General features: G+C 33.6%; 1 protein-coding gene across 1 annotated transcript; it reads right to left on the bottom strand.

Annotated features, from left to right (window-relative positions):
• Nucleotides 1-1,572: 1,572 nt before the first annotated feature.
• Nucleotides 1,573-19,802, bottom strand: LOC115441581 (endoplasmic reticulum junction formation protein lunapark-B). Its single transcript, XM_030166427.2, has 9 exons — nt 19,402-19,802; nt 10,414-10,649; nt 9,777-9,909; nt 9,112-9,226; nt 8,095-8,219; nt 7,512-7,641; nt 6,893-7,036; nt 6,361-6,444; nt 1,573-6,003 (listed from the first exon to the last, which is right to left on the bottom strand). The coding sequence occupies exons 1-9, from the start codon at nt 19,426-19,428 to the stop codon at nt 5,924-5,926; spliced, it is 1,074 nt and encodes a 357-aa protein (XP_030022287.1). The 5' UTR covers nt 19,429-19,802; the 3' UTR covers nt 1,573-5,923.
• Between the last annotated feature and the right edge of the window lie 383 nt (nt 19,803-20,185).

Genomic DNA, 20,185 nt, shown 5'->3' with positions numbered 1-20,185 from the left:
GGCTATTGAAATTAAAAAACATCCTAATTTCAATAGGGAAGCTGGTTGGAAGCTTGCACAAGCCTGGGATCCAATTCTACATTTAATTAAATCGGAACCCAAAAGACCGGCTGCCAGACTTCAAGACACTGTGAGCTCATTCTGCATAGATCGGACCACCAACAGCCAAATTGTTTAAAAGAAAGTTGTATAATTGTAAAATGTAGGTAGATACTGTAACTTTGACTTTACGGATGAACAACACCTCAGTCCCCCCCCGTGACCATGAAGGCTGCAAAGTCTTCGAAACGTCGGGAGAAAATAAAATACTAAAACCGCGATAGAATCCGAAAATTAGTTTAATTTCAATGTCTAACATTCTCGTAAACATAAGAAATCATTATGTTTTTCAGCTAGTTTAGTGTCGGACTATGCATATCAATTCTATACAATAATAATACATAATCACATATAAACTTCCGTGATCAAAATAAAATCAACTTCATGAACATGTCGCTAACTAGCGCGCTGAACAAGCCGTATTCTTGTTTATCTTTATCAATATATGAGGTCATCACTCGGTCGAACTATGAACTCTATACGGCATACTTATACAGAGTTTTCATATGCGAACAAAATAACAAGCAAAATCGCTAACTTCAAAATAAGCGGTGATTTCGGAACTTTTTTTTTAAATCTATGTCTCAGGACAACCAACAATAATTTGTAATTCAAGATGTTGGATAGTGTTTCTGTACGTGGGCGGTCATATCGCTTACCATCAGGCGAAGGGCAAGCTCGCCTCGTCAAGCAATAAAAAAAGTAATTGAAGAGCCTGGACATAATTTCATGAATATGTCGCTCCGTACGTCCAGTTTCACCGGTGTTCACACTCTTTTCACGATTTCCATTCTTTTAATTACTTTATAATATTACCTTATCCCCTTTCGACGCAGGAACCGATAAAATACTATTTATAATGCTCATGTTGAAACCCAAAGTATGAGCTCCACTCCGCAAATTTAGAACTGTAGAGTTCAACTCTATAAATTGTTTTTTTCCTTTCTTCCATTGTATAACAATACAAAGAAAAAAAAAAGTTGAAGTAACTGTAAATTTTACGGAACAATAAGCAGTGGAAATTTACTAAAAAAAACGTGTTTTTCATAGCCCATATGATGTAATACAGAACATCAAGATTACATTAGAAAGACAAAATTAATAAGCTAATTAATATTTTACTGGTTCACTATAACAAGATTATATGCTATATTGTTAGCACAATTTTAATTACACGTATCACAAAATTCTATGTCCTTTTCGATAAAAAAAAAAAGAAAAAAAAAAATTAATCCGCTACATAAATAAAAGAAGAACGTTGAATTATTGTCTTCAAATTTCGAACTACATTAAAAATATTAAATCTATTTTTTTCAACATAAATTCAAATTAACATAGGACCTTGTAACAGTGAGTCAATGATTTGTGTTACGTTTATTTCATAACTGTCATCTAATGCATGGAAAGCAATTTGAAATGTTTCACATAACTGCAATTATAATTTTTGTATGTTATAAATCAAAAACAAATTCATTATAACTTGTATATTAGTTCCATTATAAAATAGCTAATCAACATTACAAGCAATAAATAACAAATTTAACAACTATTCACTTGACTCGCATATATACAATATTTGAGAATTCTTTTTCGCTATAGAATTTTCGTATGTACCAAATAACTATCCATGAAACATCTAGAGTTGAAAACATTAATCCCACGATAATTATAAATGCAGTGTTATATCTGATTTTGCGAAAATGAACTATGGAATAATAGGGATATGGTATCTTTTGTATTTTTAACCCAACATAAACAACTCTAGATGCGCATCTAACCACCCTAAACCCAACAATTTTTATGACGAATTACACACATGAACGACTTTTAACAATCCATTAAAATAATTTAAACTGTTTTATTCACTACAAATTGACATTTCAAAACCCCAAAACAAAAACCTGAAACACACCTGGTCGTATTCTAATTAATTACAAATTGAATAAATAAAATGTATTAATTTTGAATACAATTCGTATGTCAGAGGTATAAAAATGGCTTTTATAGAATGCATACATTTTAATGCATAAAAATATTGTTTGCATACTTGCTGCATGAGCATTAAAATTACGTGATTTCGCATGAAATGACTTTTTTAAACTTGCAGTCCGATAAGTGCAAGTGGGTCATCTGACGACGAAGAAATCATGTACCAAGATAGACAATGTCTTCAATAAAGTAAATTTGTAATGATTTTATGTCGTGTCTGATAAAAAAAAATATTTTATACCTCTGTCTACAAAATTGTATGAATCTAAAAATGAGAACGCATTGTTTACCTGAAATCAAAAACTAAACTATATCAGCTAAGCAGTAGAGCGTATAATTGTTCGTTAACATATTTTATGAGAACTAAATTAAAATGATTGGGTGAAATAGTGACATTGATCTCTTAAACCTCTAATGTCAGACTCGTGGCAATTTGGGTAAGGTTTTAAAGTTTTAATGCTTATAAAAGGGAAGACTATTATTAAGTAGCTATATATTAGTAGATATTAAATACATTGAATGCGTTTTTAATGCGAAACTTCAACATTCCAAATTAGTCACTATTCGACCCAAAAATTATCACTAAAACTATACTAATTATGCAAGTTTCTCGGTAGAGTGATTACGGAAGATGTCCTAACACTACAAAATGTTAAACTAACCAAAAAGAACATTAATTAATAGGAATGTCTAGGGAATAAACGATTTCTTGAAAAAAAAAAACTTAATTTACAATACACCAAAAACTATGACAAAAATCGATATAAATGCTATATTTTTAATGAATGAAGAATAATTTATGTTGACTAGAAATAGCATGTCGAGTGTAAGCAAGACTTTGTAGCACGAATGTTAATTAAAAATAATTTGGCGCGAATGTAACGTTGATTGCGACGCCATTTTGAAAATTATGCTATTATGAATAAAGTGGTATTCACATTGTAGGATAAGAAAGTCAAAAGAAGCCCCATCATAAAGCCAGGGCAAATATATAATTATTATTTTTTGGTATCCATCAATCCTCCAATAATGGAACAGGTATTTATGATATTTTTTTTTTCCTTCCCTAAATATAGTCCTTAAATTTTGTTACTTTTCATTTTCAATTAAGTGGTAATTTACCCTACCCACTCCCTACCAAAGTGTGGTAATTACTTTATAAGAATATTTATACAGTATAGCCACGATCTTTCAATCAATGGAATACCATTTATCTAAGTATAAAAATTTAATAAAAGCCAAAATAAGTGATTCAATTTTCGAGCATGAAACGTGCTACTAATAAAAGTTTAGTATCGATGTATCTAAAGATAGGTTAATCGATAATTTAAATTAGTTATATCCGAATAGTTGGGGCGTTAAAAAAGTATATTAAGAAACAAAATTTACAAATATATGCCCATTAATTAAAATTAATTACACGCGCAACCAATACATTCAATTTTAATGGGTAATAGAAAAAATATATTTTCTGGGCAATTTTTTGTATCCCCTTTTTCTAGGACAAAAATCAAAACCAATGTAGTTCGATTCCAATATGCATATTTTTGTTTAAAAAATATTATATGCTAAAAAAATTTGTTTATCATTTTTTCATGAAACAACTTCAACAATATTGTTGTGTTGAATACATTTATTGAGCAACTGTATAGATTGCCAATATCTTATTGTGCTATCAACATTTGATATAGTTTATCGAATGCCTTATTGATCATTACTGAGTTAAAATAAATAATTAAGTCGACCTTTTCTCACATTTAGTTTTTAATAAATATATTTTTTATATTTCTGATTTCATTTCACGATTTATATAGATAAATCGTGAAATCCTTGAATAATTTTATCTGTCAAAATGTACATTTTTAAATTTCGCATGTCTGATTTTATACAACGCATAACTGGTCAATATTTTTGTATGTATATATGTAAATAAATTAATATTTTAAGTAACCAGCCTGATTAACAATTGTGGTGTGATCTAAAAATATAAATCAAGATAAATACCGTCCAGCACTATTACACATATATCGATAAAATAATTGAATAAAATTACAAACAATAAAAATACACATCATATTAACGGACCAAAAATATTCCATCTAAAATCATGATGACAAAATAATCATTCCTTATCTCTGAATAAAACAGAGTAGTATTAAGCAAGGCACGATGGATGTGGAGGGCATATTCCACTTATTGTGGACAGCTATGGGTGATGTCTATAATTCATATCTCCCTTTGATATAATTCTTTTCCATTCAAAGTATAAACTATTATTACTCGAAATAGACAGCTAATCTTATATTTCTTTTCCATTCAAAGGTTTTCCATTCAAAGCTAATCTAAAATGGTCCTTCGAGCCCGATAATTGGAAGGGAGACATTCTTTACTTATAAGAACTTATTGCACTGCATATAAGCTATTGAATTTTCTGTTATGGGTAGTCTGCATAAGCCTAATAATCAAATAAGAGTGGAAATGTTCACAAGCGATTTGATGAGGGCTAGGACAGACTATACTAATAAAAATTGCTTACACACCTTACAATGGAATATTCGATTGCACATGTCACTAGTTTTATAAAATGCAAACCATTGTTTATATGAAATTGGCATGCTGACGTCACTTTGATATTCTATACGTGCTTACGATAGGTGTCAAATGAATAGCAATATGATACCTGAATACATTATCGTTGCAATCAAATATTCCATTACAAATTGTAAATTTAAAGCGTAAAGTCTTGAATCATCAAGAAGCGTTCTTAGGCTTTTATTTTAATGTAAAATATGTATTAACCTCAATTTATACAAATGGATGTCGAGATATCGCTCGCCAGAAAATAAGCCATGTCACCCACACTTTAAAATACAATGTACTTCAAACAGTACTTTGTACTTTAAAGAGCAGTATCATTATATCACACTGGTCTCGACACCGTGGAACGTGGGATGTTCTCTCATAACGCGTATTCGTGGCCTATTTCTTGGCTCAAAGTAAGCATTGGCATAAACAGGTGTGTGGTTTCCCAAAGATAAGATATTTAGGGTACGAAGACAACATAAAAATCTATTATCTCCAAGTGTCTCGATATTCTGATACCCTATGAAAATATTTTACCGCATAATCGAAATGTGCTTTAAAACAATCCTTGTAATGTTGGTCACAAGCAGTGAGAAAAGACAAAATAATATCGATAACATAGCATCTTCGATACATTTCATCAAAGTAATTTACTCGATAAAGTCTATCAAATAGTGTTATTTATAAAACACTTGACTTTTCGGGGGACTATTTTTATCGATATTAAATTCGAGACCCGGAATATCAGTCCGTTGGCATTCAACAGAACATTAGTATTATGTATTTATGAAGACAATACAAAAATTATTGTCGGTCACTCAGCAAATAAATATCGAAAATGATGCATCATGAAAAATCCTGATTCCAGTAGATATCAGACTTTTACGTACACGAGCACTATAACCAATGAGAGACAATTATTAGTCTGCAATCAATGTCGATAAAAAAAATATTGTTTCATGCACCAATAACATTTAATTGTAATTGATATAACGTCGCATTTGAATCCAATTTTCCTACTTTGATGTAGGATACGTAAATTTAAAAACATTGAATAAATACATTCATACTTATCTGGCATAAAATGAGCTTTGGTAGTTTTGAGTTATACCAGATAGATCCGATTTCCGACAAAATAAATCCTATGACGTATTAGGATGTTCGGAAATCGACTATCATTTTAAATGTTCATTCGCTGTTTAACGCACAAAGAATAAATGATTAAGATTTTATCTAAATTGACAAAAGTCGTTCAGTCTTGTTTCTTTTCAAGGTCGGATTTCGGCTCCTCCTCCGCGGGGGAGGGGGGACGATCCGACTCGCCTTCTGAACCTGCAAAAATAACGATATTTGTAGTGGTTGTATTTTCGCTGACTTGCGCAATTGAAACTGAAGCTTACGTTATTTTTCATACGGCTAGTATTGCTATGACAATAAGATAAGACGAATAAATTTATACCGAAGTGATAAATTGTTTCTATTACTTTTAATCAATCGTTTTATGGTAACCAATCAACTCTCAGTATAAATTAGACTTTTCTTGACTCGTTGGTAGCTAAATCCTTAAATAAATCTGAGACCGTTACGAATAATTAAAAACAATATACCTACAACTATTAAAGTCCCGTATACTATTATACTGATTCATTGCCGAGTATAAACCTCTTCTACTAGTGAGGGGGTACTCACCGCCAATTTTAGACTCGCCATCGATTTTGTTCTCATCTTCACTGTCACTCGCCGAGCTTGCTATAGAGGAGTCGTCGCCACTACCTGTTACAAAAATATTTGAAATATATTAATGTAGTTAGATAAATAATTCTAAAAGACCATAAAAAATATAGAAGATGCGACTCGAAGGACCAACATTTCATGTATTTACAACTGAATGAGGAGACGAATGAGACGGAGTCTAGCAGATATTGTAAATACGTAAAAGATACAGTCTTTCTTTGTCATTTTCAATGTAACTACGCGAAAATTCGTAAGGATGGTGGAATATAACTTAGAAGTAATCTCAGTAACCCCAAAATCTGGATGAAATTCGACACACTGATTGACAATATTTTAGGTTGAGCTATGGACTACTGTCTACTACGAACAAGTGCGAGAGGAGGCTTTTACACGGGCCAAACATTATTCACCCGGGTTCGAACCGCGTGCGCCACGTGTGTGCGCCACGTGTGTGCGCCACGTGTGTGCGCCGGAGCATGCGACTGACCGTGGTCGCGCGCGGCGAGCGGCGGCAGCGCGCGCGCGGGGGAGAGCAGCGGCGCGGCGGGGCGCTGCTTGCGCGCCGGGTTCAGCTTGCCGCAGTACGCGCACACGTACGACACGTACTCGAACTCCTCCACCATCGCCATGCCTGCGGTTTTTTAATTAGCTCTTTTTAATAGCTTTTAGATATAGAATATTTTAGTTTTTCTTTATAAAATAAACAAAGATTTTGTTTATGTTACTTCAGGTTCTGAGAATGAAATTTAACTGGATATTTTTTTTTTTTTATAATTGCCATGTGATACCCAGCTTTATCATGACTGGTATAACCAGCAGTACAAGCAAAGATGAAAATGTTTCTTTGGATTCCATACAAGATTTTTTGCGTTTGAAAGTTAAACATGTATGAATTATTTCTTGTAGCTCTAAAAAGGGTGAAAAAGAAGCAGTATACACAAACCTTATAAAAAGAAAAAGGTTTTAGATCAAATTAGATTAGATTAGAGATTACATCAAACCAATGCGTTATATAACCGTTCTCAATAATCGATGGAGACTAAAGTACAAATCTAATACTATAATTTTAACACAACTTCTTCTCTACTATTAGTATCAAATCGTACCATTGTGCGAGGAACACTCGCTGCATATCAGCGCCATGCGGTGGTTGGGTCCGTCCTTCAGCAAGTAATCCACCACTCGGTCCAGCGCCGAGCGGTTCTTATCTAACAATGGTCTGGGAAGTTGGTCAGACTGCAACAAAAAAATACTCGATAATTACCTCACACTCACACCTTTATTCCGGAAGGGATAGGCAGAGATGTAACTACTGCACCTTTCATCATGCTTATTCCATGTGATATAAGAGTTATTGACCACAAATTCCCTCCGGCCTGATATTGAAGAGAAAACCCAATATCACTTTACTGGACCTGGAGGTCAAACCTGATGCTTCAACACAGAAATCATGAAATAAATTACGCCACCGATGTAGTAAGGAAATACATCCAAAATATTTTTTGTCCTAATGAAAGTATTACTTTATAGATGTAAAAGGTATTACTGTCCCACTGGTGGGCACAGGCCTCCTCTCCTACAGAGAGGGTTTAGGCCGTAGTCCACCACGCTGACCTACTCCGAATTGGCAGACTTCACATACCTTCAATTTTCCTGGTATAGTGTAGACATTAAAATTTCAGTACTCACTCTAAGTCGCGGCGCTTTGAACATAGGCGTCGGGGTGTTATTCAATGCCAGCATGTTCATATTGTTGGGTATCGGTGTCGACGACTGCAGCGCTAACTGCCGCTGTCTCAACTGGCCTGGCGTAGCTGTGAATAATAAACATACAATAATATGATATATATTATGACATCTTTAAAATTGTAGAGGTGAATCAAGCGATATCACATGCATATAAACAAGTCTAGCGAAAACAGTGTAAAATGATGCAGCATAATTAGTTCGTAACAACACCATCTATATGTTTGTATCGGAATTAAAATGCATAACGCTTGATGTTTGGGCCAATGACACGGGACTTCCCCGTGCAAAATGAGCGCGAGCAGAGTATAAGTAATTGCTTTATTTAAAGTGCAAAGTTCAAATGCCTTAAATTTAAAACACTTGCCATTTGTTAAGTGACTTTCTTGTGCAGAGTAAGCAAAAGCAGGCTACACTATGAATTTTAAGAGTCTCATTCGATATAATACGAAAAATTCGATATATCGGTTAGGTTTTGCCCGATAACACAAAAATTTTATGTTATGTAAAAACATTTTATTTTTCAACATTTCTTTAATATTGTATACTTCAAATTTGAAACAGAGCCGTATTTATTATATTTGCTCAGATTTCTAGTGATTTTGCTTCTTGGCTAGCTGCAAAAGCACTGTTGCCATTGAAAAAATATCTATTAATTTCGTTAAACTACATTTTATATTATGAATGATATCGATAAGTTTTTAATGGAATTACTTTTTGTCCTAGACTTTAACGTATCAAAACTTTGATAAAAAAAATGTGATATTCTTGGTAACATGCGTATGAGCTTCAAATGACAGTTAATTCAAAATCACACATAGACAATAATTTTCTTTTATTTACTACATCTCATAGATTACAGATCTAATATGAGTAGGTACATTGATTACATATTACATATATGATTATTATGTATATGATTGGTGACGGCGTGGAGGAGCTATACATAGAGGAGTCTACCTTGGGTTGGCGTACTAGGCGGATTACCGGGAACGTTCATAGTCGGCGTGAACGGCTTCAGGGCCTTGGACTGCTCCTCGGGGCTGCCGTACTTGTCTAGGATCTCTTTCGCTACCTGCAACACAAATGTTAGGTTAATATTATATTGATTACTTCATAAATAGTCCTAAAGGTTGGGTTAATGTTATATTGCTTACTGATTACTTCATGAATAGTCCTGTTAGATTTCCCTACTCAGTACCGGATACTGGAGTTTGACATTACATCAGGTGACGGAATACGCACGGCGAAAAGTGTGTGCACCAATTGAGCTCCTGCCTAACGCTTTGGAGACTAAAGAAGTGAGTGTGTGAATGTATAGTCATGTTCAATTGTTGTCAGGATTGTGTGTAACTTTTAGGTGTATTCATATTTTTAATATCGACTGTATTGTGCTTGCAAGGCCTACATGGGCCTACAATCATTTATCGGAATAAAAATCTCACGGTGCTTATTTTGGTGTAAAATATGGAATAATTTTAATCCAGTGATGCGTGTTTCAAACTTCATCCAAAACCATAAAACGAGTTATATGTTATAATCTCACACTTAACTTATTAATAATAATAATAACAGGTAATGGGGTTCACAATAACTGGTTCCAAGACCTGTCTTTTCGGTTTTACCTTGTAAGTCTCCGTGTTCATCACATCCTCTAGTATTTTCTTCTTCTGTTCTCTCATTTTGGTGAGTTTCAGTCGGTTCTTGCTGAGCGTCCAGTTATAGTACCATGAGATTACCGCACGGAGGAAGATCACTCTGAGAACAAACATGTCATTCTATTCATTCTATTTTTAAAGAATATTTTAGTCATTTTTAAATGTGATATTTTCATCAATCTACTTTTAAACTATACATTAGATGTTTTTTTTAAATTACTGACATTTTCAAAGGATTTTTTGACAGAGAATGATCTGAGTATTTCATACCTAATATCAAATTTAAATTTAAAGAAAATTGCAGCCTCTGTGAATCTTTATAAAGAATACTGACAGATATAAAATAACGCATTCGCCGACATCTAGAGCATCTATTTACATCTCGTTATTAGTATGTATAATATTATATTCACAAGATATTGTGTACGACGAAGCGCGATGAAACACACGTAAAACTAGACTGATATTTATGAGGACGGTAGATCGAGAACAGGCCGGGTCGCACTACCCTCGACTCCTTTATAAATATTTCTATACTACATTATACAATATAGGCACGTATACACCAGTTATAGAGGTAAAAGAGCATACATCGAATACTCACAAAACAGGCAGCACCAGCAACGGCGACGCGTACATCAGCGAATGCAGCCAATACTGCGACCTGCCCACGTACATGTAGTAATACATCACCGCGAACAACACATACAAGCCCACAGAATACGCCATGACATAGCCGATGACGCGCTTGTGAGTCTGCTCCTTGTAGTGGCCATCCTTCTCTATCCGTTTCAGGTCTGTCTCCAGTCGTTCGAGTAACTCTGTCGTCGTCTTCTTGCGCTGGAGGAGTGTTATATTATTAGTTTTCCAGATATTTCTATAGCAATGTTTTCGTTATATCCTTTTATAATTGTAAACGTAGCCATGTCCACAAATGTCGCGAAATTTTTTAGTAGTTTAAAATTAGAAATCCCTTAACGTAAAAATGCGTTTTTAATGGTTTTTATTGGATTACGAATCCTTTTAAACTGACTTAAAAAAAGGAGGAGATTCTCATGACGTGTATTTTTGATGTTTGTTACAGTCGCCGACTCCAAAATTGGTAACCAGTATAATAGGTAAAGTTGAATATTTTTTTTGGTATTTAGTTATTTTTTTATTTATAACTTAAGTTTGTCAGCCTGGCAAGGGTCGGCTTATACAAACACACCGGACTTTTGGATGAGTGGATTTAGGCGCTCGCAACCTATAAAAATATAAGTGACCATGCTGAGGGCAACTCACTAACGAGTTACGAACCTCGGCTTAGGACGGTCACTGAGAGAGGGTGAGAAATCAAAGATTAGGGTAGCATTGATAAGAGAAATGCACAATAATGTAAAGTCACAATTGATACAATAGTAGTAAAGCGTCAAGTCGCGGCCACACATTAAGGTGTCATATAACATTGGTAAACAGCTCGTATGTGTCCAGATATTGCATCGTGCTGTTTGGTTAGGTTGACAACTAAGAAAATACTCCTTAATTTATAACTATACAGAATCTTAACGGACAGGAATTCTCGGTAGTCATAATTATTATGTTATCGATAATATTTTTTTTATACGTGATGGTAAGTGAGGTCACTTTGGGTCCAATGGAATCTCGGCTGACGAGAGATGATACCCCTCGGCTGTCGACACAATTTTGCCGGCCCGACACAATAATGAAACACGTTACAGCAAATCGATTCGTTTGAACGGAACGTAAAACGACAATTAGTCCATAATTCAGTCGACCTCCGAGGGATGCAACGCCCTCGCTTGACAGGCCGGCATAATTGACGTTATTTTAGGTCGCTACATTAACAACTGCTGCACTGGATTTGGCATGCCAGATATGAAAAAAACAAACTTGTATTGTTGAAATTAAACGTCTCCCAAACAAAAAAAAAAAATAAGCAAAGGAAAAATATTATGCTACTACTTTACAATAATCATAAATATCATCAAATATTATTAACCTTTATATCACAAGTTAGCTTGAATTTTTATTGATAAAAAATGACATGTTTTATACCATATTAAAATTCTGGTCAATTATTTTCAATAATAAGGCGTAAAAGAAAACACTAAAACTACAGAAACTTTCCTAAACCACGCGAGCTGTATGCTAACTCGATAATAAAATGGTTCCATGAAAGGTGAATAGTTTTTAATAAAGTAATAGATTATTAAGTCTGATAAAAATTACAAATACGAAGATGAAATAAATAATACCTTGGAACAATCAATCGAATGGTTAGAACAAAACAATTTACGTATAAATTTGGAGAAAACTCAATTTATGCAATTTAGTCAGCGACATATAACTCAACAATTAAACATTAAATATAATAGGGTAATAATTAATGAAACAAATGCAACAAAATTTTTAGGTTTAATAATTGAGAGTAAATTGAATTGGAAACAGCAAATTCAAGCTATATGTAAAAAAAAAATTGCTCTGCTTATGCTTTATATAAATTATCTAAAGTCGTAAATTGCGATGCGGTACTTAGAGCATACCATGGTTACGTGGAGTCAATCTTAAGATATGGGATAACCTTCTGGAGTAATTCAACAGATAAAAATGATGTATTTGTCTCTCAAAAGAAATGTATACGTGCAATATGTAACTTACCTCCTAGGGCAAGCTGTGAACCCTACTTTAAGTCACTAAAACTTGTCACATTTCCGTCTTTATATATATTTATGAGGTAGCGGTGTTCATTAAAACCCATGGCCATTTGTTTGAAATGAGACCTCCAACCGACACAAGGCTATGAACAAGGGAAGCTAAAACTTTATCTATAGGAAGGAGCAACACAACGCTTCTGCAGAAGGGTATGTATCGAATGGGGCCGGCAACCTATAATAAACTTAGTCCAACTATTAGTAAACTTAAGAATTTCCTTATTAATAAATGCTTTTACTCAATTGATGATTTCTTCAAATCATAATAAATTTAATCTTGTCAATGTAATATAATAAATATAATGTGATTGTATAATAACTCATGTTATCTTCGTATTATTCGATCTATCTCAAAAATGGACCAATCAGAATAAAGTATTTTCGACACGCTTACAAATGAGCTATTTTGTTTTTTTCACTCTCGGAATTGGATTGAAGATTGAGATTAGGATCGTGTATAAAAGAGGCTGTTAGACGCTAATATACGAAGTGAAGAATATATGAAGTGGAAACGTATCGCAGAATACAACCAACGCGTAATGTTTAGCAAAGCCAATTTTATTTAGTTAAAACAAAATCAAACTTTCATACGTAATATTCAGCTTGGGAACAAATATCCAACAAATTATTATCCTCAAATCATAACCACTGAATTATGTTTTGAAACGTGGTCAAACGGTATTGAATTTGTCAATCAATAGACCGTATAGGCCGCGGGCTAGGCGGTGGCAGATTCTAAAGTAAGGGCTACACCAAAACGGCCAACTTTCTAACTTTCTGAAAATTGAATGCGGGACCTGTGTACCTTTCTTAAGGACCTTTGACCTTTTTAAACAAAAAGTATGTTACGTGTGATTTTTTTAAAATCCAGAGAACCTTTATTTTACTTCCGCAAAATAGGCACCCGGAAGTGGAAAATGCGTGACATCACAAACCGAGTAGCCTATAAAAGAAAGTATAAATCTGATACTGGCGGTCAATGACTCATACTTACAGCTGATAATAAAATACTTAAAATTTTCTCGATCGTAAAAAGCGGGTATTTAAAGCTACTTTTATACTTATTCTATTCTTAATTTAAATTACCTACACAATCTCCACTTAAACGTATCAAATATAAAACCTTGAATCATAAGATATGGAAAGATAAAGTATAGACATTTGATATTTTTTGCCGGTTAAAGATGAAAGTTTCAAATTTACGGTTACCAGTCCGTGAAGATCATTACGAATATTTATTACACCTTTAACGCTTGTAACTAAGATTCAAAATTGATTACGTTTTATTCAATGTAACGAGTACGGGCTTTCATATTTACGTGCATTTTTGAAAGTGAACGTGTTTTATCAATGAGTAATATTAGAGCCAGCGTTGTAGACTTCAGAACAAAAATTGACATTTATAAAGAAAATCACGGTCGAGGGAAATTTAACCTTAACATAATTATATTTAAATACTTTTGTGATTGTCAGCCTGGAGTCTGGAATTGACCCCTGTAAACGGCGATAGGTTCGCCTCCTAGCACAATATGAAGCCTTACATAACTGGCGAAACGCAGCTACGAAACATCTCTACCTACCCTTGAAAAGGATGAAGATATGATTAGTGATTGTTTAGATTAAACTATTGTAACTGCGCTGAAATGACCTGGATTCGATTCTCTGAACAACAATCATCACAACTCGATAAAATATTAACTTTCACTGTCTGGCGATCAGTACAATATTCATTTGTCATGAACATTGCCATAACCTTTTTTAAAATCTTTACCATAGAGAATGCATTTGAAACGGAACATAGAGATTACTCAGTTTTTGTTTAAGATACTGGCAAAAAAGGTTGGAGTTAATTTAAAATTAGTAAAATTCAATTTGGCATATCCGAACTTTATTCAGTTATTTCACAAATCCTAAGTCAAAATAAATCTATTACAGCTCCAAGCCGTAACACCTTTTAATACCTTCGAAAAGGTCACAATCCCAGACGAAGCCCAATATGTTACTAGACAAAGGAAATATGTAAGACTGATCCATGAAGTAATACAGATCAATCCATTCATACTGCATTTTAAATAACGTGGAATTTTACAAATACTACTTGCGTTTAAATATTTTCTTACGCAATAGATAACAAACAGAATGATAGCGATAAAATGGATATAAGAAGATGTACGTCAATCAATGATACATTCAAATGTAATAAATGTGATGAAAAATAAACATCACTGTTCTTTTATAACTGGGTGTTGCTGAATTACATTCAAATATATCGCCTCGTTTACCTCATGTAATAAAAAAAGAAGATAAAAATAACAAGGAACCCCTTTGGTAAGGACTAAGGATAGATCATGACTCGTAAGACGTAGTAAGACTCCTTGCGGTAAGATGAAATGCCGAACTTTTTAGAGTTCAATAAGAACCGATAAGGTCAAAGATATAATCATATCTTACTAATCAATAAGTAGCAAAATGGTGATAAAGGACTACAGCATACTGCTCGATTTTCGAACTTAAAACAATGAATCTAGGTACAAAACGTTTAAAACTAAATCAGTGTTTAAGGAACTAAACAATCTGACCTAGACCATTTAGAACAGTAACGTTCGCTTCCTTTACAAGAATTTTGATTGTTTCGCAAACACATATTGTCCAAGGTTCCTACCACATCATTTAAACTTTAACATTGGCCAGTTTATTCAAAGAATAATTAAAACATACGAATAATTTAATAATAAACGAGTTGAAACAATAGAATGAACGATATTGACCATTCCGAAGTGATTACAATGCTATGTTTTCATTAACGTTTGTATAATAGCCTTGGATATCTTTCTTTCGATAAATGATTCAATAGCAACGAACGATAGTCGATAATAAAATACAATGAATGTGTTATTCTTAATTCGGATATAGCTTTTCTAATCGTTAGATAGATAAAGGTGGAATGTAGAAAAATATTGACTTAAAGTTTGCCTATAGTTCAAACATTACACTTGATTACCTAGTCCCTTAAATTAAATACAATAATATCCAAAGCAAAACAGTAAAAATCCATCCTAGCCGAATTTCGGGCCACGACGGTCAATCTCAACGGAGAATAGCCAGGTACCTAGGAGATATTATAGTGCACAAGTGTATGCGCAATACATAGGTGCACTCGTTCCTTCAGCCTCATAGTCCGGTAAGACGGCAATTCGACATGACCGGAGAGAGATCAGGCGCAGGACCAAGGGCTTTATGTAATGCAACATGGTGCGAGCCTACTGATATTTTCCGGACACAATAATAATCATTATTATTTATTATAGACAAGTTGATACTGGGCGTCGAACCCGAGACCTCAGTATAGCAGTCGTAGTAGGAACGCAATATAACTATGCAACAGAGGCGTACGCCACACTACGCAATATACAAGGTATTATATTGCAATAAGAAGGGCTTGGTCAAAGACTACAGATTTTCACTGCGCACGATCCTGATATTCCACTTTCGATTTATTTACTTTCAATAATATCTCCGTGTACTCTAGTTGGTTAAGATAGCAGATCTTGACTTGGCTTTATTCAGAATGTCAAGAAACCCGTTATAGATTTGTTGGGGTCTCTATCCTTACTAACTGCCGCAGAGACGTCGCTTACGTTTAACGACCATGAGACAGTTTTTTAAATTCGATTACTTAACATCCAAAACGAAATAACGTCTAAGAACGAAAAATGTAACAAAAATGTGGTTTTTGAAAAACATTAAAAATCATTTGAGGACGTAATTACACACACACTTACGCCTTTTGTCCCCAAAGGGGTATGTAGAGACGAAAATTATGCATTATTTAACCATAATACATGCTAAATACCTAAGTTTTTGAAATCATGCTACCTAACTTCAATTCAGAAACCACTAGCGCTAATATAGTGAGTCATAAGAAGATGGTCAACGGATGCTAAGCTAATTGATAACAAGGTTTCTGACGCAAAAGGCTAATAACCAGTGCCAGATTTATATTTGTTATGAGTGTAGGCCACTTTATTTCCGCCGTCCCGAGTAGGTAGGTTTCTAAACTACTTAATAATTTTCCATTTGTTTGTATTATGGGAGGCACTAAAGTTAAATAAATGAATGTTTAATTAAATCGAGTGAGCGTCCTCTGAAATCTGCCGCTGCCAACCATAGGCCGCAGCTTATGTACAAATGCATGACTGCTAATAACTAAATAAACATATTTTATAGTATATAATATAACTAGCTTTTGCTCGCGGCTCCGCCCGCGTTGTAAAGTTTTTCAGACTAAAGTTTTCCATTATAAAAGTAGTAGTTTCCCGGGAGCCTATGTTCTTCCCAGGGTTTCAAACTGTCTCCATACCAAATTTCATCTTAATACGTTGGGTAGTTTTTGAGTTTAACACGTTCAGGCAGACAGATGCAGCGGGGGACTTTTGTTTTATAATATATTTTTTAGAACTTTTTAAGTGGAACAATCCCGTCATACATCATTGTTGCATAACTTTAACCGTTTACGCAGCGCAGGCAACGGAAGCGCTCAAAACTAATAATTTTCCCCGTTTTTGCAACATGTTTCATTACTGCTCCGCTCCCATTGGTCATAGCATGATTATATATAACTTTGAGCACTCCACAAACAAAGGACTATTCACAACAAAAAGAATTTTTCAGTTCGAATCGGTAGTTCCTGAGATTAGCCATTACTGCTTCGTTCCTATTGGGTATAGCGTGATGATATATAGCCCATAGCACTCCACGAACAAAGGGCTATCCAACGCAAAAATAATTTTTCAGTTTGGACCGGTAGTTCCTGAGATTAGCCATTACTGCTCCGCTCCTATTGGGTATAGCGTGATGATATATAGCCTATAGCACTCCACGAACAAAAGGCTATCCAACGCAAAAAGATTTTTTCAGTTCGGACCGGTAGTTCCTGAGATTAGACATTACTGCTCCGCTCCTATTGGGTATAGCGTGATGATATATAGCCTATAGCACTCCACAAACAAAGGGCTATCCAACGCAAAAAGAATTTTTCAGTTCGGACCGGTAGTTCCTGAGATTAGACATTACTGCTCCGCTCCTATTGGGTATAGCGTGATGATATATAGCCTATAGCACTCCACGAACAAAGGGCTATCCAACGCAAAAAGAATTTTTCAGTTTGGACCGGTAGTTCCTGAGATTAGCGCGTTCAAACAAACAAACAAACAAACAAACAAACAAACAAACAAACAAACAAACAAACTCTTCAGCTTTATATAATAGTATAGATTACCCATTAGACATACATTTATTAAAAATCTCCCATGCTCACACAAACACTAGCCTAACTAAGCTGGTGTTGGTGGTATCCAGGTACAGGACTCGGAAAACCAGACCTGAACCAAATATTGGGTCATGCATATGTGAAGTTATAATAACTATGAGCATGAAAGGCTAGTTACAGTACGGCATGTAAGCTAATGACTTAAGTTTTTTCAATTAACCAATTTAAAGCTCTCTTATTATAATTGGTACTTTTTGGCTGATGAATTTTATATTGCATTCATATAAACAATATCATACATTTATAACTAGCAATATTAATATGACTATGCATTTTTATGACATAATAAAATGTAAATTGAGAATTAATAAAAAATATAAAAATAATAAAACAGCTTTAATTTACTAAATAATATAATTAAAATTTATTAATTATGATATATTTATATAAATAATAAAGTTGTCATTATTTAAAAATAAAGTAATAATATAGCATACTACAAAACAATGATATATCCTCAATTTGAATTTTAAAATAACTGTCTATAATATAATTAATGCTTGCTAGTACATAATATAATGACGGTTGCCAGAATGATGCATACAAATAATAATAATTTACATAGTAGAATATTTACCAAACGTTTTCAATTAACTATAATCCAGCAATATTATAATAAAATTTTACTGGTGGTAGGTACCACTGGAATGTCTATTTCTGCCGCCACGTAGCAGTGTGTAGTTACTGTTGTGTTTTGGTTTGAAGAACATTGTAGTCAGTGTAACTACTGGACTAATTTAACCTAGGATCCCAATACGGCTCCTACACAATGCCACTATGAGAAGTATGCAAGAAAACAATATTTATTAAAGCAATCAATAAAAAACCATTATGCTCTCATAAAAACTCAATTACATACAGGCCCACAATTATCATTCAGAAAGGCATACCTTATGTATCTAATATTATAGAAATGACAATGTAAAATTTTGAAATGTAAATCAATAAATCAAGTTATTAATTTCACAGAGTATAAAAAAAAACATAGTTTTCTCTGGAACTTCTAGCATCTTCCCTGAGTATAAAACTCTAAGGTTGAATGAATTTTATAACCTATCAGATGGAGACTAATTATACTTCATGTTACCATATAAAAAGAAATTCTAAACTATCAGGACTTGCATAAAATTAGATTATTAGAAATGTGTCACTGGATTTATCTGAGTAAAGTTTTGATATTAAAATATGAAGTACCTACATTGAATTGACAAGATGATCAATATTTGGATAGGCAACAAAATAAAATGCTTTAGCAATTTGCAAACTAGTTTAGTAGTGGATGCAATGCACTAAATATTTTATGATAAACTAGGATTATATGTGCATAACGCCAACTGTTCATATAAAACATATGGCAGGTAGTAAAAAATGGAATCGGCGGTAGACCTCAATTCAATATTGATACTAACCTCTAATCTAGTTACGCTCTAACTCGTCAAAGACCGAGATTATAGATTTGAAAAGGCGCCAAATGATAATCTGTTAGAAATAGACTTGGCTACGTTACAAAATTTATTCACTAACTAAAATAAGTTCGTAAAATACTTACTCTAAATCTTGAAATTATGAGACCCATCTTTGTATTTTATTCACAAAATATAAAGTTTTTAACACACAAAACACTTTAAAGGTCCTTTTATTCGATTTTCGCAGCTAAAAATAAGTCTGGCATAACAACAAAATTTTTGATGACGAATAAGCAATGGGGATAACCTACTAAGCCGCTTTTTAGTAGAAAAATACCAACTAAAACTACTCAATGGTTCGCAAAAATATCAGATCACATATCGGCGATTTATCTAAGACACAATATCATTTGGATGAACTTCGCGAATTTCTAAACAAATAGAACACAAGAAAAACATTCCCCTTGCGACAATCACAAAATTTTCTGACGCCGTTCCTTTCTACGGTGGGTTGGTATGTATCATCTACTACTTTGATACATACATAGGTATTGTATGGTTCAATGACACGGAATGTTGGTTTTATTTCTTTTGCCAAGACTGGTAGTTCTAGGACACAAATATTTTTTTTGAACCACGAGGGTATTTTTGTATCAGAGACAACAATTATTAATAATATTTATTGATCTCTTAAAATACATAATTATTATAGGGTTTTAAAAAATTCTATATTAATGCTTATTCATGACCATGGATGCTGGACGCCCTGTTGGCTGCCAAGATAAAACTACAAAACCTACCAAACTGAGCAAAATATTGGGACATAAAAATTAGAAAGCTTGTCGGAAAATCAGGTTTAGATTAATGAAGAAGAAAGGTTAAAATAAGTTCATATCATCAGTAAGTACAATATTTAATTCAAAATAT

The sequence above is a fragment of the Manduca sexta genome, chromosome 18, assembly GCF_014839805.1.
Source record: "Manduca sexta isolate Smith_Timp_Sample1 chromosome 18, JHU_Msex_v1.0, whole genome shotgun sequence".
NCBI classification, from domain to species: Eukaryota; Metazoa; Arthropoda; class Insecta; order Lepidoptera; family Sphingidae; genus Manduca; species Manduca sexta.
This window is presented reverse-complemented; position numbering and strand designations above follow the sequence as displayed.